The 24,126-nt window shown below is 37.8% G+C and overlaps 1 protein-coding gene across 3 annotated transcripts in view; it reads right to left on the bottom strand.

Annotated features, from left to right (window-relative positions):
* Window positions 1-2,840: 2,840 nt before the first annotated feature.
* Window positions 2,841-24,126, bottom strand: part of LOC107267134 (Down syndrome cell adhesion molecule-like protein Dscam2) — a 26,758-nt gene continuing 5,472 nt past the window's right edge. Inside the window, exons 1-8 of one of the 3 annotated variants that reach the window (XM_025084346.1) lie at window positions 23,747-23,804; window positions 22,372-22,615; window positions 21,752-21,956; window positions 17,382-17,678; window positions 17,076-17,186; window positions 14,200-14,358; window positions 10,837-11,289; window positions 2,841-3,568 (exon numbers count right to left, since the gene is read on the bottom strand). In XM_025084346.1, the coding sequence (XP_024940114.1) occupies window positions 3,396-3,568; window positions 10,837-11,289; window positions 14,200-14,358; window positions 17,076-17,186; window positions 17,382-17,678; window positions 21,752-21,956; window positions 22,372-22,554 (1,581 nt within the window). In that variant the 5' untranslated portion in view covers window positions 22,555-22,615; window positions 23,747-23,804 and the 3' untranslated portion in view covers window positions 2,841-3,395. Of the gene's footprint in view, window positions 3,569-7,063; window positions 7,391-10,836; window positions 11,290-14,199; window positions 14,359-17,075; window positions 17,187-17,381; window positions 17,679-21,751; window positions 21,957-22,371; window positions 22,616-23,746; window positions 23,805-24,126 lie in introns of those variants that run through there. The other 2 variants (XM_025084345.1, XM_015738432.2) reach the window with 2 other exon arrangements.

The following is a 24,126-nucleotide window of genomic DNA, read 5'->3' on the forward strand; positions in this document are numbered from 1 at the left end:
CGACGAGAGTCGTGTTTTTGGAACCGTTTGTTTTCCCGGGTGGAGAATCCGGACTTCGTCCGAGGCCGCGTAGACGGGCTAAATTCTCCAGATCGAAGATACGTAGAGATTTCGGTAAGTGATTTGTTAAATTTTGTGAGCAACGATATCTCGTAACACCCCGCGTTTGGTACGTGTTTGAATTGTGCCTGTAGGCACGTGGGAGACGTTCCCACTTGTAGAATCGCGTTCTTTTGGAGTACGAGATTCCGCCGACCGGAAAGGGACTGTGTTCGCGTAAATATGTTGCTAATCGTGGACATATTTATCGCGCGTTTGTCAATCGAGTCGGATGAATGTGTTTGAATGATAAGTTCTCTCGGCAATGTTGAGTGTTAGATCTTCGAATCTTATTGTATCGCGTTTACGTTAGGGACGTGCTGCCGAGAGACGCGGAATAGTCCTTGAGGTCGTGTTTTCGAAGTGTCGCGATTAAATCGCGTTATATTGTTGAATCGACTCATGTATTGAGAATTGTTCTAATTCAACCGATAGCGAATTGTCCGAAAGAAGTTGAAAATGTCGAATTGTCTCAAATCGTGCGAAAGTATTTATTGAATGTCGAAAGTATCGAATTTTATCGGATTGAACGATTGTATTTTAGCGAACTGTAAGGGTGAGACTGCGCGGAATAGATCGCGAACGTTGTACGTAGAAATTCGGATTAGGACTTAAGCTGCAATTGATATTGTCATTCGTTGTTGTTTTAGTCGCGATCTTATTGGGTCCATTATTTATTTCGAAATTGTTAAATTTGGATTTTGTTATATCCGCGTGGTCGCGTCCGAAATTGGCGCAAAATAAACGATCGATTTTGTTATTGTTGACCCAAAAAGCCGAAGTGTTCATCTGTTGAAGTTGTCCTTACTCTTGAAGATCCCCGCCGCCTCCGCATTGCTGAGTTAGCCAAGGTAGGCACGCGAAGACGAACCTTAGAAGTTGATACCTGGTTCCCGTTTTGAACCTGGCGCCCAACAATACCAGAGGTATTAGTTCGAATTGTATGTGTTAGCCCTGGGTTGCCTCTAACGCGAAGGAATTACGTTAAGTTGTTCGTCGGTCAGTCTCTCATCTCCCGACGAGGCTCGATCGCGAAATTGACGTCACAGTGTATACCAATATATATCCCTGTATACCTATATATAGCCCTGTATATCTTGTGACGCGATTTTACGAATCACGGTCCCAAGGCGGCTCCGATTATCGATACAGATAACGTTCTCGATTTCTGGTTCCCTTCGGGTCGCCACCCGTTACGATCAAAAGGGAAGGCAACCTCCTTCTTCTTGCTTGGACCGTCGACGACGCGAGTCGTGTTTTTGGAACCGTTTGTTTTCCGAGGTAATTTCTGTGGAGAATCCGGACTTCGTCCGAGGCCGCGTATACGGGCTAAATTCTTCAGACCGAAGATACGTAGAGATTTCGGTAAGCGATTTGTTAATTTTTGTGAGCGACGAAATCTCGTAACACCCCGCGTTTTGTACGTTTGTCGTTGAATTGTACCTGTAGGCACGTGCGAGATGTTCCTACTCGTAGAACCGCGTTCGTTTTGAGTACGAGATTCCGCCGACCGGCAAGGGACTGCGTTCGCGTAAATATGTTGCCCATCGTGGACATATTTACCGCGCGTTTGTCAATCGAATCGAATGAATGAAGTTCTCTCGGCAATGTTGAGTGTTGGATCTCCGAATCTTATTGTATCGTTTTCACGTTAGGAACGTGTTGCCGAGAGACCCGGAATAGCCCTCGAGGTCGTGTTTTCGAAGTGTCACGATTAAATCACGTTATATTGTTGAATCGACTCATGTATTGAGAATTGTTGTAATTGAACCGATAGCGAATTGTCCGGAAGAAGTTGAAAATGTCGAAATGTCGAATTGTCTCGAATCGTCCGAGAATATTTATTGAATGTCGAAAGTATCGAATTTTATCGGATTGTACGACTGTATTTAGCGAATTGCAAGATTTAGACTGTGCGGAATAGATCGCGAACTTTGTACGTAGAATTCGGATTAGGACTTAAGCGAAGATTGATATTGTCAATTGTTGTGGTTTTAGTCGCGATCTTATTGGGTCCATTATTTATTTCTTCAGTGTTAAATTTGGATTTTGTTATATCCGCGTGGCCGCGTCCGAAATTGGCGCAAAATAAACGATCGATCTTGTTATTGTTGACCCAAGAAGCCGGAGTATTCATTTTGTTGAAGTGGTCCTTACTCTTGAAGATCCCCGCCGCCTCCGCATAGCTGAGTTAGCCAACGTAGGCACGCGAAGACGAACCGTAGAAGTTGATACGTGGTTCCCGTTTTGGAACCTGGCGCCCAACAATACCCGAGGTATTATTTCGAATTGTATGTGTTAGCCCTGGGTTGCCTGGAACGCGAAGGAATCGCGTAAGTTGTGCGCCGGTCAGTCTCTCATCTCCCGACGAGGCTCGATCGCGAAATTGACGTCACAATGTACATATACGAAAATCGTCAAAATCTATCGAAAAAAATAGATTCCGTATATACAGTACGGATATATTAAATACATGTATTTATATTTCCTAGTTATGTTTTAAATATATTTCGTACACAATTTCGCATATATTTAAAATACATAACTTTCCATGTGGGCTCCCCGCGTAATACCTACAAAGAAGCATAAACAATTTTTCCAGTCCTTCGTTAATAACGAAGCAATTAATAACATTAGCGCAATAGACGAAAACAGAACGGAGAGATTGTTAACGAACGACTCAAACATATTTTTATTGTAAAAATTACGAATATCATTGTGTAAACAAATGGTTAGACGATTCACGTGAAAAATTCGCAACATGTGCAATATCAATATTATAATACAGAAAATTTGAGTCTTAACGTAATTCCACACGAGTACTTGACCTATTTAAATTTAGTACCGAATATTTGATACTCTTGTTCGCCGCCTGTCTGCCTTTCATTCGACGTCAAAAAGTAAATCGGTAGTAGAGGTAACTACTAGCTCGCTAGGTATATTACACCGAGTTTCAATGAAACTGCTGCGAGCGTCTGATCAGCGAAAATTTGTGATGGATAGCGCGAGTTCTGCTCCAGCATAACTTAATGAAAGCTACGTCCCACCAAGACGGATGAAGAATGATCGAGATCTCCTGTACCATGCTGCATTATAAGTATAACTATACGTATTACACAAGACAAGTGTAGCAAAACTACACGAGTAGCCACTGAAGGACCATTAATCTTTCCAACACTCATACGGCGATTCAACAAAATTTTCATAGCCAAATACATTAGAAAGGAGAAAAATTCTTTCCGCCGTCAACGCGTCAAAGCTGGCATTCTTGTTTCTCTTATTCAGTTTCCCACCTTTCACATTCGTCTCGGGAGCACACACCGTTTTCTTCGTTTTCGAGGAAACTTACCAATGGATTGCTTCCAACTTATAGTTGGAATCGGAAATCCTTCTGCCTGACAAGCGATGGAGACGCCGTGACCTACAATGGCGGTCTGGTCGATAGGTTCCACCGTCCATCTAGGCGGAACTAAAAATACAAACCAATTGCTTTAAAATCCTCTTCTGTCTCACTTTATCTCGTCGACATATCTAATATCCATCATTCGGTCTATTATGGATCTCGCTTAAACCTGAGTTCTGACCTTGACAACATCAAGTATCAAATATCCTAGTAAATTAATGTTTGCCATAACATACGTATGCAATTTCGAAAAATTATCAACAGTACAAGCAACCTATCTTATTCCACATTTTCACCACGAGATCCATTACAGAATAGCACAATAGAGTTAGAACGCATCACTGTATCGACTGAAGAATATTTAAAATAAGTTTTGCAGAAAATTGTATCCAGATAAGTTTGTTTCGAATTTCCAGAGAAAGAAATAATATCGATACAGCGACTATTTACACAAATAAGCAAAATTCCAGAGACGTTCCAATTTTGAGTGGCACTGATTATTAAAACTAATTTTTAACACACTATAATATTTATGGTACCGAATAATCGTATCTTTTACTGAAGAGCAAATAAAAAATACTGCAATTTTCCTTCAGCTATAATCAGTCTTCTTTATTAGTCCTTAAACAAACAGGCCATGGACTACTTGAGAGTAATGGCTGGCTCTTCTTTATGGATAGCCTTTTAACAGGAACGAAACTCGTAACGTTGTCTCTCAAAGGACGTTTAATACCGCGTGTGCTAGCAAGAGCAAGTAGTGGCGCAGCCATGTCGTAAGAAGAGAATTGCGACGTACAAGACTGTAACCACCGACCACCACAGGAAATTGGAACGACCTGTACGTGACGGGTTGTTGCCTCCCCGTTGCACTATACGTATATAGAGTTATTCACGAGAAACGTATCACCTGAAGATGGTAGAAGAATGGTGGAAGATGGCATAGAAATCAAATGGACAGACTGACTTTAGGTAGTGCGTTTGTTTTGAATAACTCTATAGATGTAATACACTAAACACGTTGATTAATGTATCTTAACTACTCCCCGTCCCATTTGACATCACGTGCGCATATAGGTATGTAATATCCTAGTATTATAAAGTGCATGCAATTCCAAGGGAACTCCATGTATCGTATATACCAAAATATATACCTATATTATATGAATATGTAGATATATTCTCTATCCATCTTCTACGCGTCTCTATAGCTTCTACGTGTAACCATATACATATTCATAGGTATATATGTATATATATATATATATATAAGTGTGTATATATAGATATATACCTACGTACGTACCTACGAGTGAAGGTAAACAGTGATAACAAGTTTACGAAATGAAATACTACTCGCAAGTTACCTCGGACTGACGGAGCTTTTGCAGTTCTGAATGAAAACTATCGCCAGAAATTCTGACGCATTTTGCATTTCTGTAAACTCGCCCTGAGTCTGATGCATTTGAGAAATATTTACGTGCATATGCTTGCGGGACAAGCAATTGTAATAGGAATTGCAGTTTGTATTTAAAAAAATGGATTTGATTCTTAGAAAAATTTTGTATACGTCAGCTGACAGCTCAAATGTTATTTGTAACAAGTTCGTATAGATTAATGCTATGATAAAAGTGTAGAAGGAAATATTTTCAAAAATTCTCCCGCCAGTCCGTGTCTTATCTTTGCACGAATTATGAAATGTATGTGTCTAGCGACGTCATGCTTTCACACCAGTCCAATTAATTATGATACTTGTTGCAGTTACAAGAGCACATAGTAAAGGAATCTGATATGAGTGGCGTAAGATGATTGTCTTACAGAAAAAAAATTACAAATTTATAACAATTTCCCGCACTGCGTTTTTACTCTCTACGACAATGGAATGAAAAACGACAATGAATTGCAATGCGGGTGTAATAAAAGTTTTGAGAAAAAAATTTATTTACCAATGGAAATAATTTTACGTTATGAAAATTTAGCGAAGTTGAAACCGATCGATACGCCCACGTGAACAAAAATTGTCACATCCCTTAATAATATATATTTTTTTAATTTTCCCAATTTAATTCAACAATTAAATTTTCGATAAGAATTTTAAAAAAATTTTTTAACTGACCGGTTCCTCGTTCACCAAGTAGTTACATGCACTAAAGCAAATACGCAATGACACGATAATAATGGACTTTGACACAAGATTATTTGTGATATTCGTGAATGCATCACAGTCGGTTTATTTTTTTCTATTATTCAATATTTAATTCTTCATTTCTCGTTTAAAAAAAGAAACGCTAGCGGCACGTGTCTTGGCAAATTTATGTGAATTTTCAATTTCATCTTTTTCCTCGGTTTCATTAATTTTTAACTTTTATTTCTTTTTTTCTTTTTTTTTCAAGACTAAGGGGGTTATGGGTCGGGAGTGGGAAGATTATTCAGACGCTTCGCTATTTTATCCGGCAATAACGAAAGGTCTCCTTTATAAACCTATTCTGCTTAAATACTTCATATTATAATATAATATCACAGTCAGTCGATTGCTGATCGATCATCCCAAGGATGGCTGATAGCACCGGAGAGGATTGGATGATAAATGTAAATTCATATCGTATATAAAAGCAGTTACTATTTAATAACTGTACATGGGCACTGATAACTTTAAATAGCCGCGTTGCCATGTAAGCGTATTTGCACGACCCTCGTGGCAGAGGACAGAATAGATATGGAAATGGCAAATACAAGATAAAAGGTAAGTGCAAGAGAGAAAGAAAGGGCAGAAAAAGTCTTTAACGCTTCAAAGCCATAAAGCACGTCAAGAGCATTTGAAAGCGGCTTTTCCTTAATGCACTTTGCTCGTTATACTATGCCATTTTTTATTTGAGCTTTAATCATAAAGATCGTAATTAAAGATTTTTTCATGCTCCCCTCACTCTCTCTTTCTCTCTCTCGCGTGTTCCTCCGTACTCAAAAATTAAATCACCATCTCTCAATTTGTAGAAAAAGAATCTATAGAAAATTTCACATTAGTTGGGCGTATCCCATAAATCAAAAATCTTCGTAGCGTCTCGCACCATAAACGATCCTCTCCGTTCCCTCAGCGAAAAAGCATCATCAATCTCCAACGTTATTTTCTTCTTTATATCCGGCAGGCATGAAACCGTTTCTATAAAATAAACCAAGGGAACGAAAACGAGAAATAGAAAGAGAGAGAGAGAGAAAGACAGTGCTCTGTAGCAAACGCATACTAGACATCCGAATACAAAATCCGACACCAATCCAATCCTCTCCGACGTAAAACGAAGTGATGTAGAGAGGTTACTTACAAAACTTCCCAAAGTACCTATGAAAGTGAAATATCGTTATTTACACACGTGATCGTTTGGTACGAGGAAAAAGGTATAAGGTAAAAAGAAAGCAGAAAGAGGAGGGAATGAAGGAAGCTCATTATCAGGCATAAGGGTGATAGAGAAAACTAATAAAAATAAATGTCCAAGACACAATGGGTTAGGTTTAGTAAGGGTTGGTTCTTTTAGTGCGTAGGAGAATTTCACGTTTTTCTCTGACACACACCAGCTACGGAGAGACTCGTAGAGTGTTCGGCAACACCAGCGACGTTACTGATTAGACACGTGTAGTTCCCACTATGCCTCGCTGTCACGTTACTAATCATCAGGATGCTGGAAAACGGCGTATAGTTGCTTATCTGTATGTTGTTGCTGGTTCCGGCCACCGTCTCCGTCGATCCGTCGGAACTCTCTCTGACCTGAATCGGTTTGCTGTCCATCAGCCAAGTGATGTTGAACGGTTCATCCCCCTCGCTGGTGGTACACATTAGCTGTGTCCTCATGCCCTCAGTAACACCGTCCTCGAAATAAAACGGCGAGATCCGCGGCGGAACTATAACGACCATTTTCCAATTGTACCGACACGCGAGAGTCTTTCCCTCCTCCTTACATCTTTTTCTTTTTTTTATTTCTTATTTTTTCACTCTCTATTATTTACTTTGACCTATTTTTCTTTGTTTTGTTTACATTTAGCGGAGTGGGAAGTATCTTCGGGAAAATGGGAATTTTAAGGAAACATACTTTTTATAAATAATATTTTTTTGAATCTCCTACTTCTTTATGAGACGTGCATTCTCCACCTTATACTCACCGGTTTGGGTTTTTTGACGTATGAGCAGATTAGCGAAATTTTTTGCAGGGGAAAATTATTATTTTTTTTGAAAAGGGGTTTTATAGACTTTTTGCTGATTCGATACAGACACTCGTTTGACATTTAATATGTCGTCTTATACGGATGTCAACATTTAGGATATATCACACAAAATGTCAATCTCGAATTGATGACAGTCTGACAAAGTTCTTTCTACCGAGCACATGTACCAATATGTATCCAAACGTGCGTATACGAATTGGTACAGGGATATATTTAAATTTGAAAGAACGACCTAAACGAAATACAATTACAACACAGTAAATGAGCATAATAAATGACCATTCGTAATGAAAAGACCTACTGCGTGGAAACAGCCATTTTCTAACGGGACTGAATAAAGACCATAAACCATTTGAATCCTCGACGACGATTAGTATTCAAATTTTACGAGATAACGAAAATTTGCAAAAATGAGAATTTCAAAGTTTATGACAATTTTCACAGAAGTCACTTGTTAGATAATAGCGCCAAACGCTTGTACGATGACGAACGATTATGAATATTTGAGGTGACATGTGTATAGATAAAATTTCTAAAAACACTAACGAATTACTCAACTCGAATATAAATTACGTGTTCCGAATATAGTATATCAATGGTGTACGATGCACTGGCAATAAATGCGAATTCTCTCAATCAGTACGAATGACAAGGACGTCCTAGGCGATACTCTATTGATGAATATCTACGAATAATTCTGATAAAGAACTTTTCCTATAACATGAAAAATTCTCTTATAGTTTGATTTAACGTTTTTCATTATATTGAACCAGAGTCTTGTTATATAACAACAAAACTTCTCGTATCGCCTAACGGCCCTGTGCTGCCTACTATAACAATACGTGTTTTGCGAGGTACGGTACACTAAAAATAATTCACTGAATAACGAATTTTCGAAAAATATTTATCAAGTGATATATATACGAAAACTTTTTACGAGTATAGAGAATTATATCGTCTGTATGATATATTATATATCAGTGCTATCTCATTCAAACATACCAGTTACACTCATAGCTCGCACGAGATCACTTTGGCTTAACATGAAACTGGCAACAACCAATTGCACATTCGCTATTCATGGAACTTTGAATGTAAATGACTTTCGCGCCCTTAATCGGTTTTAGAGTGCAAAATGATACATTAAGGTGGTTCGGCATATATCGTATGAAATTCAATATAAGTTTCACATTTTTGCAAAGCAAAAACATTTTACATGCACATATTTTAAACTCTTTTTTTATTTAGTAGTTCCATGATATAAGTTCCTAATACATTCTGTACTAACTGATCTGTTAGAAAGTCTTATAAGCTTAAGATTTTATTTGAGTTGACGTTATTACTTTTGTTTCAGTGCGAGTTATAGAGCTGATCTCACTTAGTGGAGACATGTTCACGTCGGGAACATCTGATTGAGAGGATTAGGGGCATCACGATGGGTGGCAAAAGTTTTTATTAGATTTTATTGAGTTATTAGATGTCAATATCGTTTTTATAAAATAACTTTATACAATCCAAAAAATAGTACTTTCAGTTTTTTAGACTTTAAATTTCACAATTATTGGCTGAACTTTTTGAGTAGGTTATTGAGCAATTATTAAGTAAAACAACAAATTTCAATTAATTTAGGACTTCTTGGTAAGATATTTCAAATTCGGCGTTTTTTTCTTTACCCTGTTCCAATGTTCGAACCACCTTAACTCGTTTAAATAAACTGTTTGTAAGAAACTAGCGAAATATTGCTACGTACTGGAAATGTGTTGTATTCTATGATTTTCAAAAGATAGTACATCAAAGAACGTAATATCTATCGATTCCAGAAGTTTCACCTTAGTGTTAATCAAGCAAATATAAGACTGAAGAAAAAACCTGAACTAAAAATGTTCATGTGTATCAAGTTCAACCATCTGAATTTGCAGAACCGAAAGTTTTCATATGCGTCAAACTCAACATTTCAATTCTTGAGGGAGATTATTCCGTCAATTTTTGATTAATTATTGCACTAATAATATGAAAATTATTGTTAATTTCAAAATGTCATCAACTGTTTTTGGAGAAAGTCTGCAAAAATCTGACTATTTATGATTTTGGTGATTTGAAATTTAACAGTAGGTACATACCACTCGAGGTCTTGTGGCAATTAAAAATGTATGCTGAGTGTTACATTATCGAATTACAACGATATTTCAATAAAGTCCAAAGAAATAAAAAATTGCTTAGAATCATGTTTTCCAGCAACATTCTGCTGCATCATTCAAAAGAATACAGATAATAAAAATATCTTTTAAATATGTATAATAAAAACTTCGATTTTCATGTGAAAGGCCTGGAAAAAATATTACCGAATACTAATACTTCGGATAGTGTAAAAGAAATGGAGATTCAAACATAACCTATCCCTGTAACACAACCCATTTTTCAGTGCTATCATTAACTGTAAAGAAAAGTCAAAAATTTAAAACGCAGCAATGGACAGTACATCATTAGCACATTGTGCTTCAGCCAAGGTGATCACATTACAGCTATCAAAGTGTAGCTGGTAAATTAAAATGAGACAACCCTGTATATACGAGACTCCTGTATCTCCGAAGCGTGCAATTAGCGTGCAATAAATAGAAACAGCGTGCAGGGATATCATCACATATGGGTAAAGAGACAAATAACGTGAAGGTAATAAAAAAGAAATTTAGAAACAAACAAAAAATCTAGCTCACGTAGAAACGTGAACGGAGAAAAAAGAAATAATACGAGTCTACGTATCCAACAGTCGGATAGGAAATGAAAGGACATTAATAGAAAAATTACCCCAAACAAAGGAAGAAAAATAAAAATGACTTGCATGCAGTATGAGCAATAACGTTAAAATAACAGAAAATCTGAACCACGTTAATAAACCGAATGTAATACATAATAGTGAAATAATATTAACGGAAACAGTATGTATCGAATGTTACGGGTGACTATAACGAGAAATGTCACAGAAAAGGCAATCCAAGAAAAAAGTAGATACGCTGACAGAGATAATGGAATAGAATGATAAAATAGAGTAGAATAAGAAGAATAGAAAAGAAAAATTAGCAGAGGTTGTGGGTTGGTGCTTCGAAGAGACACCAACGGTTCGTTACCGTTGACGTGGAGGAGTGCAGAATGAGCGACGCTGGCGGCGCCATTGGCCACTCGACAGGTATACGTGCCGTTGTGCGCGGGGGCGATTTTGCCAATGCTCAGGGCGCTATTAAAGGCGTCATATTGGCGCACGGTGATGCTCTTTCGCGGCGTCTTTTCTAACCTTCCGTTAGTACCGGTAGTACCACCGCCACCGCCGACACCAGCGCCAGCCCCGGCACCGCCACCGCGCGGTGCAATCTGGCGCCGATCGTCCGTCTTTGACACGGCCACGATCGTGCCCGACGCCGACGCCACGACTTCATCCGACGACGACGCTTCTATCGGCACGTTATCTTTCAACCACGTGAATGTGAGCGGCAGGTCGCCCGTCACGACAACGCACTGTATGCTAGTACGGTCCCCTACGTTTAAATCGCGAGCAAAACTGAAAGGCGTGATTTTAGGTGGCACTGAAAGAACAATACAGAACAAGGTGGCATTCCATCAAAAGCAGTCTTCTTTGTACACGTAGCACTGGTGTAGGTATGCTGGATTGTTTAAGATATATGGATTTCGGACTGGAACGTCATACCGGAAAACGGAAATGACAGTTCTGGAGCTATGGCGGGAAATAGATGCTACAAACGCCCATTTCGGATTCATCCATTTCTTTACATAGAATATACAAGAACTCGTGTTGATTTATCGAATGACTCAGTCTTGTCATTTTTTTATTCTTGTCAACTTATACCAATCATGAGATAGCGTAAAGAAGGATCTCATCAATCATTTTCACGATAATAGAATATAATATCATTAAGCTGCGCGCTACACGTAACGGTTAGTTTAAATGCAAATGAGGAAAAACAGGAATTTCCCAAACGGAAACCACGTCACTTGTTGCTTCCCACGAATAATGGGAAATCCGTAGGGGGATGGCGGATGAGTCAGTCCTTTATGGGCGTACGTAGCGTTCGTGGCAGGACAAAACTTTGCGGGAAATTCATTCAGAGCTTCAATATGCACCCACAATGGCGGAATGGAAAAACAGATGGATAAGAAAAAGATCGACAGAACGTCGGTAAAATAAATTCCCATGAGATTTTATCAAAATATAAAATAACTTTTCGTCTACTGGAATTCCCAATAAAACTAAGTTACTTGATTATATCAAATCTACGAAGTCGTTATAAATTCTTTAGTGTCATACAAATTTCTCAGTTAAAGAACAATCCCGTATGCAATACATCGGAAAATGAATATTACCGACCAAAACAGAATTCTTGTTTATTCAGCATTGTTAAAACAGAAATTTCAAATGGAACATATCAACATCGTACGGACCCAGCTCTATCAAATTAGGATGCATATACATAATATCAAACAGAAATCCATTCTGAAATTACGATATTAAAAATATAACTGACTTTCATTATTTCTTGTAATTACTCTTCAAAAAAAATTTCACATGAGAATTTCATTTTGCCCGTAGGATTAGCAGAAATTTTTATATGATGTGACAAGAGGATCGACAGTGGTATAAAAATATAAATTATACATAGGTTCGTATAGTACATAGTATATACATTTATATGTACAGAGCAGTGGGCGGGCGTGCAGGGCAAGTGCTTCAGCAAGTGCAGTGAATTGCGGTGCACTGTGCGTGGGTTATTTCCGGATGTCATATAGACAGATAAGGATTGCAACTGTATGAAATGAAAAAAAAAAACTTCATAGAACCGTTTCAAATATTTCAGTAGGACCATTATTCTTGTTCACCTATTACATGTCGTAGAATAAAAAAAAAGATTTCTTAGGTGCTGTTCATATTTTGGCCAACTAAAGTGTAAATAAATAAAAGTGTTGTTTCCCGTATTGAATGCAACGAATGCAATAAAGTGCAATTTATTTAAAAGATAGGATTGATAGACTCGTCCAAAAATAATAAATTTTTTCAAAAACACCTTTTGACTCATTTTTTTAATGTATATCATTATTTTCAATTAGAATATGATGAAATATCAATATCAACTTGAACGTTACTCATGTGTTCGCCTGTTCGTGGCTAATAAATACACTACCAGAAATACTCTAGATACTTAAATTATGTTTAGTTACGTAAAACAACAAAATTGCATTGGTTGCTTTTGCGTCAGTGTAAGCGTTGTCTGAAGAGATAAATAAACTGGACATCTTATGGAATATGATGTCACGGAAGTCTGGGTGTAGCGGACCCCTATAAACGGGCTTTACTAATTGAAATGCTATATATAAATATAGAGTGTACAAATGAGAATCGCGTGGCACAGAATTACACGGGTAAGTTTAGTCTATTTATATTCAGTCGACAGTGTGAGTATTCGCAAACTACTTTACCGACTGGTGTAAGTTAGCCATTCGTTTCACAAATATTGAATATTAAGGCAGTACACATATTGAGAATGCCTACGTTCACGTGTTCCTGACACTTTGGAGAATGCTGGAATTCCTGAATACACGAATTGGAATCCTTAAAGTCAAAATCTCATCACAAAATTCTAGTCCCTACTTTCCTATTGTTGATTACAATTTTCAGATGTGTCGTGAATTATGCACTTATTATTCCAGCAGACCATTGTATGACGTGTATAAAATTAAGATATTTGCAGAATCCAGTGTTGCTGGTATACTAATGACCTAACATAACTGTATTGACTGTAAAGCATATTGAACGCGATATACTGTCGTATTGTAATAAATCCTGATTTTGTATTAAAATAATACACGCATTGCACCTTCTTTTTATGAACCGATGAAAACACTGTGACAAGATTAATTTCATGGGATTTAATTGACTAGCTGTTATAAACCATATAGGAACATGTTCTATGTCAATTCATTTTGACATATCTAGGATCATTTAAAGAATTTTAAGGAACACGCTGATTGAGAGTTCGTGAATGATTATAAAGGATTAATCGATATTGTATGTTTTATAATAGTGAAACAAATGTTAAAATACAAAAGAGGATGATATACGAACTCTCTTTTCTAACACATTTTGATAGGATAGGACCATTTATTAAAAGTAAACCTGCATTATTTCCTGTAATAATGGAAAAATATAATATTCACCTTATTTTTGGAATTCGAAAGACCGTAATTATTAAATAACATAAATATTCAAATATCAAATAATCAAGATTACGGAAGAAACGATTCCTCAGTTTTCGTAATTATTACACACCGAATCCACTTTTCAAGTAAAAAGTGCACAACTATACTTCCGCTGTAATCGACGAATATTTACAATCTTTCGATGGTCATTATTATTCTCGAATATAAGAAACAAAATTCAAAGTTCGATAATTTAAAATATTTATTAGAAATGGATCACTTACCAAGCACTCGCACATCTACAGCCCGATGTGACGTAAAGTTGTGTTTGTTTTTTGCGGTGCAAGTATAAGTGCCCTGATCGGCACTTTTTTGCACAGTGTCTATATAAAGAGTACCATTTGCCACCCTTTGTCGCATGTTCGTCGGTAGTCTGACACCATCTAGAAAAAAAAGATAAAAGCCTGTAAAAAATCCAAAGCTTTAACTTAGTACCCTCGGGCAATGCACGACGCACGACACATAACTGCAGGGATAATGGGAGTTAACGGATGAACCCTTGGAATGATTCCAAAGTGCATTAAAGGCGAAATATGCAGCAACGTACAACGGCACACAATACTAAAGGTATATCTGCACCCCTTGCTAGTATATTCGTATATAATCTGCGCCATGCCATATTGCTTCTCATTTGCTTCTGTATAGCAATCCATAAAGAAAATTTCCAAAATATCCACGAAAAATTGGGACCTACGTACAACTGTTACTGATCACTTTCTTGCATAATAGTATGTCGGTGCCTCCGTCCAGGATAGAATTTCTAAAGCAGATTGTGATCTGGAATGTATCGAATTTTGTCCAGAGGGATAGAAACCGCAGGAATCTCATCAGCGGGGACACTGCCAACGCCAATTCATCCTCTATATATGTATATATGTGAATGCACGTCAGCTTATGAGCTTGTATCTAATTGCATGGATACAGAACAATAGGAGGTCGGCATATAATAGATATTTTATCTACCAATTTCACACCCCATACTTTGTGTTTTAACACATTGGTTACCAAATTAGAAAAAAAAGAGCGACCCTTCGAGCCACATATTTTCACAGAACATAGAATACAAGCCATGATTGCAGTTATATTTAATTCACGCAATCTCTTGACCAAACACAGCATGAGCTAAATATAAATCACATTACGTTCAATGTATTAATGTAGAAAAAAATTAACCTCAATTAATTCCCTGGGAAATAACATTATGATTGTTAAGGAATACACAGTTCAATTGCGATTTACTAATTGCGTATACTCTATAGGGATACGGTGAACGAAAATTGTATAAAAAAAAGAGTTACACAAACTATAAATCAAATATTCCAATGGTCACGCGAGCTTCATTAAAATCGAAACGCTATACAGTTTTTGGGTACTGATAAAGTGCAATGTGCTTCAAATGTAATTATACACCTGCATCCGAGAGTGCATTAATAGCATAGATGGATAGAAGACGTAGAGAATAAGCCGTATAAAACGAAACAAGAGGTAATGCGCAGGAGGTAAAAGTATAAAGGGACCAGGTGGCGAAGGGCAGGCAGAGGGGGTAGACAGTCACGATAATGCAGTAGGAAATAATTATTCAGAAAATCCCTAAACAAAGAGAAACGCAAGCAGATGTAATTAGTCCCGAGGTATAATTCGCATTTAATTAATAGGCTCGTCGCGAGCGTATACTGCTTATGGGAAGTCGCCATTTTTCCTCCTCTACTTTCTTTTTTTATTCACAACTCTCGTCTACTTCACTCTTGCCGCATTTTCTAGCTGTCTCTTGAATCTGTAAATCCTCCCCTGTTTCTCTATCTCTTTCTCCCTTAGCTATCTTGTCAGGAAGAAGCACAGAATTATTTAGCGTCGCGACGCCACCCTACCCCACTAACACATGACCACGAAGAGCTGTGCAACGAACAACTACCCAGCCAAGATTGTCAGACATATCACTGAGGGAGAGAAAATAAAAAAAATGGACAGGAATACAGAAACAGCAGCAGAAAATATATATTAAGATTAGTAAGGCAACTGTGTTATAACCAAAATGGAATTTTATTCTATCTGATTTAGTCGCCTTACAGGATGGACCAGGAATCATTATTAAATTTACACGATCGCTTTGGGTGTGTCACGTTTAGATTTCAGATTGCGTGCCTTTGCCTCCGCATTGATGTTATGAAAACGGGGTTAAGTTTTGCTGTAAAATCGAATTATTGGAAAGCATGTACATGCGTTAAGCTTCTCATATATCAATCCTATCCATTAGAGTATGAACGTACTGACAATTAGAGTGACTTTGAACCCGATGCAGAAATGGGTCTGTGATACATCAATATGTGATATGCAATATTATAGTTTTCCATATTCATTCTTTGAAATTTGTTTACACAATGAATATTATACACGTTTTTATAATACTGTAAAGGTAAACTAGGATAAAATGAACTGGGTTTGAATATTTTAGGTAATTCAAACCTTTCAACTATCATGAACGTTGAAACTGTATCCAGATATCGTTCAGATGTTCGTATGAGCCATTGAAAGATGTCAACTCATCGGGTCAACAGGGCACGTAGTAGTATATCTATATCCTTGGTGAATTTATGTCTATGGAAGTGATTATGCATTCTACCTGTGCTATCAGCGTTTCCCATCCAAGGATTTTGGTGATTGTTAGCTACATGTTTACAGATCTCGATGAAATGCTCAACCATGTAAATATCAAGGAAGTTTTTTCTTTCAAGGGAGCAAAAAGAACTTTTTAACATGGCACTGCCGTAAGTGACTTACAATTAGATTTAAAGAGCACATATGAATCTGTTAATATATAGTGAAAAAAAAAGCTTAAAAAACTTTAATACTTTAAAAATTTTAATACATTGTGTTTTCGTGTGGCCCTGCGTGAATTACGCGTAACTAAATAAACTCAGGCAAATCACAGAAGTGGTTGATATATATTTATATTAATATGTATAATTTATATAAACTCACTTCCTATTTATACTATTTACATAAGAGAATCATTTTCCAATACAACATGATTCTCTTTTAGTCATTTTTAGTTTCTCCGTCTTCCACTCTCTAAATAGTTTCACCCGAAAGTTTTACTTACCCTTCTCCCAGACGATAGATTCTATCGGATAACCCGCAACGGGACACTTTATGCGAAGCTGCTTTCCGGCCACAGCGGAAATTGGCGCCATCGGTCTCACATACGGTATACCTATAACGGAGATAAAATAAAAAAAATTTTAAAATAGATATGAAATTCTGTAAAACTTTTCAGACATTTATCACATCTCGGATGTTTTTAAAAATATTCAATGTCTTTCTACCACGAGTAGTGGGACTCTTTACGCGGTGAAATTTTCAACAATTTAATTAACAGTTTTCCATTACTCATCCAAAAGAAACGAACCGTAAATATTGAGTCTGGCTGAGTGTCTGGCTTCGCCAGCACGACTGCTTGCCATGCACTCGTATTCTCCGCCATCTTCAGGCTTAACCGATGATACGTTAACGTGAGAAATGACGTCACCGTACACCGTGACGTATTGTCCGATGAGAAGTCTGTCATTCTGTGGCAACGGAAAGCCGTCAAGAAGCCATGATATCTGCGGCGTTGGATTCCCAGCGGCACTGCACTTCAATGAAACTGACGGACCAGGTTGCATAGTCTGTTCGATAAATCGGTAGACCAACTGCGGTGAAATTTCTGTAACGTAACAATTGGCAAGAGTAACATTCAGACTCTTTAACATAAGAGAATTATAATATAAAACCATTAATATACCATCTTCAAGTCGATCTACGTAAAAGAGATTATCTTAACTTAATATCATCATTATAATATCATCGGGTGCATCAACGTCCAATAGCTATATAATAACATAGTTTATCGCGTTATCACGGTGAACTTTTATGCTCTGATGGATTAATCAAAATATCTATATCGAGTGGGTAAATGGTGCCCCGAGCATTTTTTCTCTTCATCACCCTCTTTTTTCTTCCTTCTATCAACGAATTTCGCCCAAGGAAAAGAAGGAAGCAGATGAGCAGTTTCGCGCGCTTCCATTTCCGCCAAATGATGATTAGGACCTTAAACTTCGGCGCACAGTACACGTATATATACATATATATATACTTATGCATGAGAGTATACGAACGATGGTAAAAGACTCTTTGGACTTGGCAACTTTTTCTAAGTTGGGAAACTACTGTCACGATTTCGTATCCGCAGCCAAGAAAATCCCTAGCGAGGCGTCCGCGTGGAAACGAGGTACATGAGGAAATTTCAGTTAGGATGAATTTTCAAATAGCAGCACAGTGAAGCCTGGACAAATTTCATAGGCTTTTCTCGTGTTTCTTTGCACCGTCGAAAATATATAGAGAGAGACTCAACATAGCCAATCGACGTTAAGAGGACTTTATAAATATATTTGCAAATGTAATCGCACGGCAGGAAACTTGAACGCGAGAAAATTTCCTGACGCGTTGACGCGTGTGAAAGCACGCAGCGTACGGTTTAATTTATATCGCAAATATCGTTATGACACGTTATCCGATAAGTTTTCCTGTTAATTGAAATCGACTGCAGTCGAACGCTGCGCTATCTATATACTCACCGGTCGATGGCACAGGATAAATTCAATTAATATTTTACCTATGAACTGTCAATCGTAACGGATGTTGTATGTGTAGTAGTGAAGTATGTAAATGTGCTATATATGTGTATATTGCAAATAACGTGCAGAGCTGCGTTCCGTTTATTAGCCAGTCTACAATTAACGCGTCCAGGAAAACCCGATGGTTACGTCATACGCGCAAATTCCGCGGCGCTTTGCATATTCATCGGCCTCTGTGGCAAAGTTGCTGCAAGTGCTTTTAGCGGGCAGGCAAATATTGCAAAAACCGCCCAAGCCATGCCATAATCGAAAAAAGCCCTCCCTTGTATACTACTCCTATCCTTTATTATTCTACTCTTTTTCTTTCCTCTCTCTTTTCCTCCTCTCAGCTTCCCTCTCTACACTTTCCCTTCCTATGGACGGGTGCGTAAGGGATAATTGCACGAAAAATGGTAGAGAGCATTCTCTTTTCTTTTTAAAATTGACCGATACGATTTTGGGCTGTTATCAAAAAAATTATTTTAATAAGGAACAATGTCTGCTTGTATTAAACAATATTTGTGTCTTATCAGTAAAGAGGAAATGTATTAAATAATTATTATGGAAATCTGTTTTAAAAAATGATCCAAGACTTTCTGGTTTATTTGGGAATAAAACAAACAGCCCAACTGGTGTCGGGTTTCGCTATCCATTACAATGAACTTCCTGGAAATCTACTGTGGAATTATATAGTAACCTACTATAGATATAACTATCGCTGTAACGAAGGACCATAGTCTAGAATAGGAAGCAAGGAAGGAGAAGCCAAAGCGTCAGGCTTCGTCTCAACCACGAGAAACCTCGTTAGCGTATGCAAATCAAGGGAAGCAACCATCCTATCGTGCTGTAGGCGATTCTCCCTGATATAGACGGTGGCTGAGCAGGTAGGAATCTACGCCACTATAATCAAACTACCTGACGTAGTAGGTACGTAGTTCGAAAATCATGCATCCGAGGAGAATCTTAATGACAGGTCTATAACGAACTCGCATCGCGATCAAGATGCTAATTAATCTTGAAATTAGCCACGTGTCCTGTGCAGAGTTCTCTTTGATCCTAAGCACGTTTCTTCGTTCAATTAATCGAAATCATTATTCAAATAATCTGAGGCTTTCAGATTATTAATTTCAAGTGGTTGAGATTCCATCGGTGTGATATGATAATGGCAATTTCTTCTAATTAATCAGAAAAAGAAAATATTGACATAATGGTTTCAAACATCCACGGAGAAGGGACTGCATACTCTTGGTTTTCTTCTTGTTCATTATGAAAAATAAGCTTTTAATACGAAGTTGGAAAAATAGCAGTTGTTTTTTCATCTCTAAGGAGATAAAGTTTTATGGTCCTTAAACTCCAAGAGCGACTATCACGCAAAATACTCATTCGCAGAGTAACCTCTGCACTTTGGAATTTTCTCGCTTTAACTGAGAAAGCCACTGAGAAATATTAATAGGATGTAGAACCGTTAGCGACTATAGCTCTTCCATTTTAAATAGGTAAGTCATATCCAGAAAATACTCGCCGTATTCCAGAAGTTCTGTCCATGGCGGAATATCAGGAGTTTCAGTGTGGGTTTATAGAGGTACTTTTTGACAAGACAAATGTACTCCACTTTTCGGTCACCAATGCTTTCTAAAAACTTGCGACATTCTTACATTATATCTCAGCTCGACTATGGCCTCGTGGCTATCTCATTCTACGGAAAATGGCTGACTGTCCAGGATCCCTTTGGATGAGGTAACTTTGCTTGAAATAACTTTCGATCCTGTGGAATGCGCAGAGAATGCGTACTAGGAAGATCGATCCAGCGTCCACGGAATACTGAGTGAATTCCCTGGGGAAAGCGTGACAGGCCTCACGTTCAAGGAAGTATAACCCCTAGAACTGTATTAGGGGTATAAGATTACCTCAGGAAATTTTTTAACGAAAGTATTGAATTGAAATCGGTAAGGAAGAGTCTTCTATGATATAGGGTAATATAAAGTTTTCATTGGTTTTTGATGACTTTGCATACATTTTACACTGCTTAAAGTAAATTCAATGGCCATAATGTATATGTAAATCAATTGTATGTTCGTTATTGTCTGAAGAACAAACGGATGCGCTTGAAAATGTTTTTACTGCAACTGGAAGCGAACACGAGCGATCATAGGTCATGGGATACAATTACGCCCCAGTATGCAGCTCCCCTGTCGACCTGGAAGGTATAAAGTTCCAGGGTTAAGTAAGTTCTACAAGTAGCAAAGTACTTTGTAAAAAAATAAAATCACTTTAAAAAAGAAAAAATTTGTAATCAATAATCACTGTCTTCGAAATCTAACCACCAAACGTAATCGTAAAAGTCTTGAAAGACTTCAATGTATACAAGAACGTGATCAAAGAAGATCGACTTGCATCTTGAGAATTATCATCCTTTGAATATGCCCATTGACTTTAGTCGACATTCCCGAAGACCTACGAATGCTAATTTGGCTGATACGATCAATTTGAATTTAATGGGCTTTACATTTAATTACATTTTGCCATCTGTAAAAGATCCCACACATAGTGAAAAAATATATATTTATTTTTTAAACAAAATTATTTAATACAACCATATACTATGATCGCAGGCGTTCAAATAAATGACTTCTATAATTTAATTAAAATGTATAATTAAAATTAACTAGCACTTGAAGGAAACGTTTATAATAAAAACTCATATTTGATGCACGTTATGTTACATGCATTACCGATAAAAAAATATTACATGACAAAGATTGAATATGCAATTTAATGAAAGTTCAAAATATATAAATTAATTAAATATTACTTCACATCATATATTTGTTCAAACAACCGCATACGTATAGAAGAACCAATTACATATTTAAACAAAATAATTTTTCAACAACCAATCAACTATACTTTCTTACGTCAACAACGTTTCATTCAGCAGGACGAATATATAAATTAAAACAAGAAAATGATAATATCTCAAATGCATTTTACTCGTGCAATAATATTTTATCTCCGGGTATAGTTATAAATTTAGTAAAAACCCATCATCTGCATAAAAATCAATACAATTTATATCCTACCTCTACGGAAAATATAGTGTCTATATTATGCTCTGTTCACTCACCTCCCAATCGCAGCTCAGCTATTCCTTGAGCCATCTCGTGCTCATTCCGTACGAAGCATTGGTACATTCCTCGATCCTCGCGAGCCACAGATGTCACCGAGATCTGTCCGCGCGAGACTGAACGTACTCGTGCCCCAGTCCTTAAGGGTTGACCATCTTTGAGCCAGTAGAGGGCAGCTTGAGGGAAACCGCTGGCACTGCAGGTCTGCGAGACAGAAACAATTTCCACAATAACACATTTTCTCTTTCTTGTTCCATAACGTAGAATACACGTGGAACGTATAACGTTTGATTAAACTGAATGGTACCATACATATAAGAGTTAAAAAAAGAAGAGTAAAAGAGGTTGGTGCATGGCAACGATATTCGATATCCGGTAGGATCTCTACCTATTTCGAAAGTGTCAAAAGCAGGAGCTTATAGAGCAGCCAACGTTAAGCCGACAATTCGTTACTTGAACGTATATAGGTATGCACCTACGTCACTTGCAACCCTCCTCTAGTGAACATTTCACAAGAAATCCTATTGGCGCTATACTCGAAATTGTACGAGCTTAACCGAGATGAGGATAAAAATTTGTTGCTGCAATTTAATGACACTTTTATAAAATCTATACTCACTAGATAAGCTGGTTTACCAAGATCTACGGTCTGCATTGCGGGCTGAATATGAACACTGAGTGGGGCTGAAACAGTCAGTCTAACTTCGAGGGTGTCATTACCCTCGGAATTACTGGCAGTGCATATGTACGATCCAGCATCGCTTTCCTGTACCCCTTGGATAATTAGGGAGCCATCTCTCATTAAAAAGTGTCCCGAGGTGTCATCGAGAGGCTCGTCACGTTGATTTCTCTTGTAATACCATCTAAAACACAGGACGAAGTAAAAGAAGGTGAGAACATAATAATTATAGTGTCACGCTCTTAGGCTCTACTGTTATAGTCAAAGACCAAGAAATTGAAAGAATACACAAAAGAAGAAGGAAGGAAGAAAAGAAGAAACGAGGTTAGAAAAAAAGATATTTGGGAAAAATGCCATTTGGAATTTGATAATAAAAGAATCAACTACGCGAAAATTCTTCCTTGGGAAGCACAGACTGCAAACATCGAACTGGTCCACTTGGGTCCTAGGAAAACAAATCATCCCTACTTCAGTCTGGCCTGAAAAAGCTCTGGTTCCAGCAGGTAATGGTAGTAGTAGTGGTACCACTAGTAATAGTAGTAATGGTAGCACAAGCAGAATCATTAGTAGTAGTAGTAGCTGTAGCAATACTAGTAGTAGTAGTAGTAACAGCAGAAGGAAATTCGAAAATCGAGAGCGTTTCAACGACTTCGAAGCTCATCCTAGTAACAAACATTGAGCAAAACAAGACTGAATTTACTACGTTTTAAGGTTTGGATGTAGAATCGAATAAAGGGGAAGAAGAGGTAGGAAAATGGTGATATAAATGTAATGTAAAAGAAGTGAGGAAAAAAACGAAAAAATGGTTAACTAAGGATAAAACAGAGATACTGCTACCACGTGCCTGAAGCAAATAACATCCTGGAGATGTTGGTAGCTTCGAAATACACGAAACGTTCTTCAGCTCTTGCTTACTCTGCTCTCTAAGATAGATATGGGCGAGTAGTCTGAGGTTTATGGAGAAGGTTGCGAAAGGTAGCACAGTAGGGTGTGTACGAGGTTCAGCTTTCCTTGTGAACGTGGAACAGGAGGGAGGTCAGGGGTGTACCTATAAATAATCGAATTCACGGTGGGAAATTGGCGAGGGTGAGAGAGAGAAGAAGAAGAAGAAGAAGAAGAAGAAGAAGAAGACGACGAAGAAGAAGAAGAAGAAGAGGCAAAATCGAGTAAGGCGCATCATCCGACAGCCGTCTATATACGGGCTTTCCAGAAAGCAGAACTGCCAGCTACAAGGAGAATTGGTAGAAGGTAAGGGATGATAAGGGAAGGTAAGGGAATGTTACGGAGGGTTGAAACTTGTGCTGCGGTGGCGTACCCTTAAACTCGACCGAGTGAGTCAACTCTCGGAGATGGCTTCTGAAGGCGGTTCCAGCTCCTACTGATTGTGGTAGTAAAGCTACATTCCTCCGAGACGGTGGTAAAAGGCAAAGGTAGTAGTAGGTCGTAGGTAGGCAGAAAGGTAGATAGGTAGAAGCCGGAATGGTGCAAGCCAGAGAACACAGAGGCTTTTAATACGTAGTGACGTCAACGTACACGTAAATGCGGAATATTTGATGGGCTGTCAGAAGCAGTCTCTGTAATCAGCGGCCGGTTTGTTTGCGTTTCCCATACAGGGATGTATCTACTATATATATGTATATAAATATATATGTACATTTCCCGAGTATCTAGGTTCTTCCTGTTTTGAGTCTTCTG

The sequence above is a fragment of the Cephus cinctus genome, unplaced genomic scaffold (genome assembly GCF_000341935.2).
Source record: "Cephus cinctus unplaced genomic scaffold, Ccin1 Ccin1_scaffold0348, whole genome shotgun sequence".
Lineage (NCBI taxonomy): Eukaryota > Metazoa > Arthropoda > Insecta > Hymenoptera > Cephidae > Cephus > Cephus cinctus.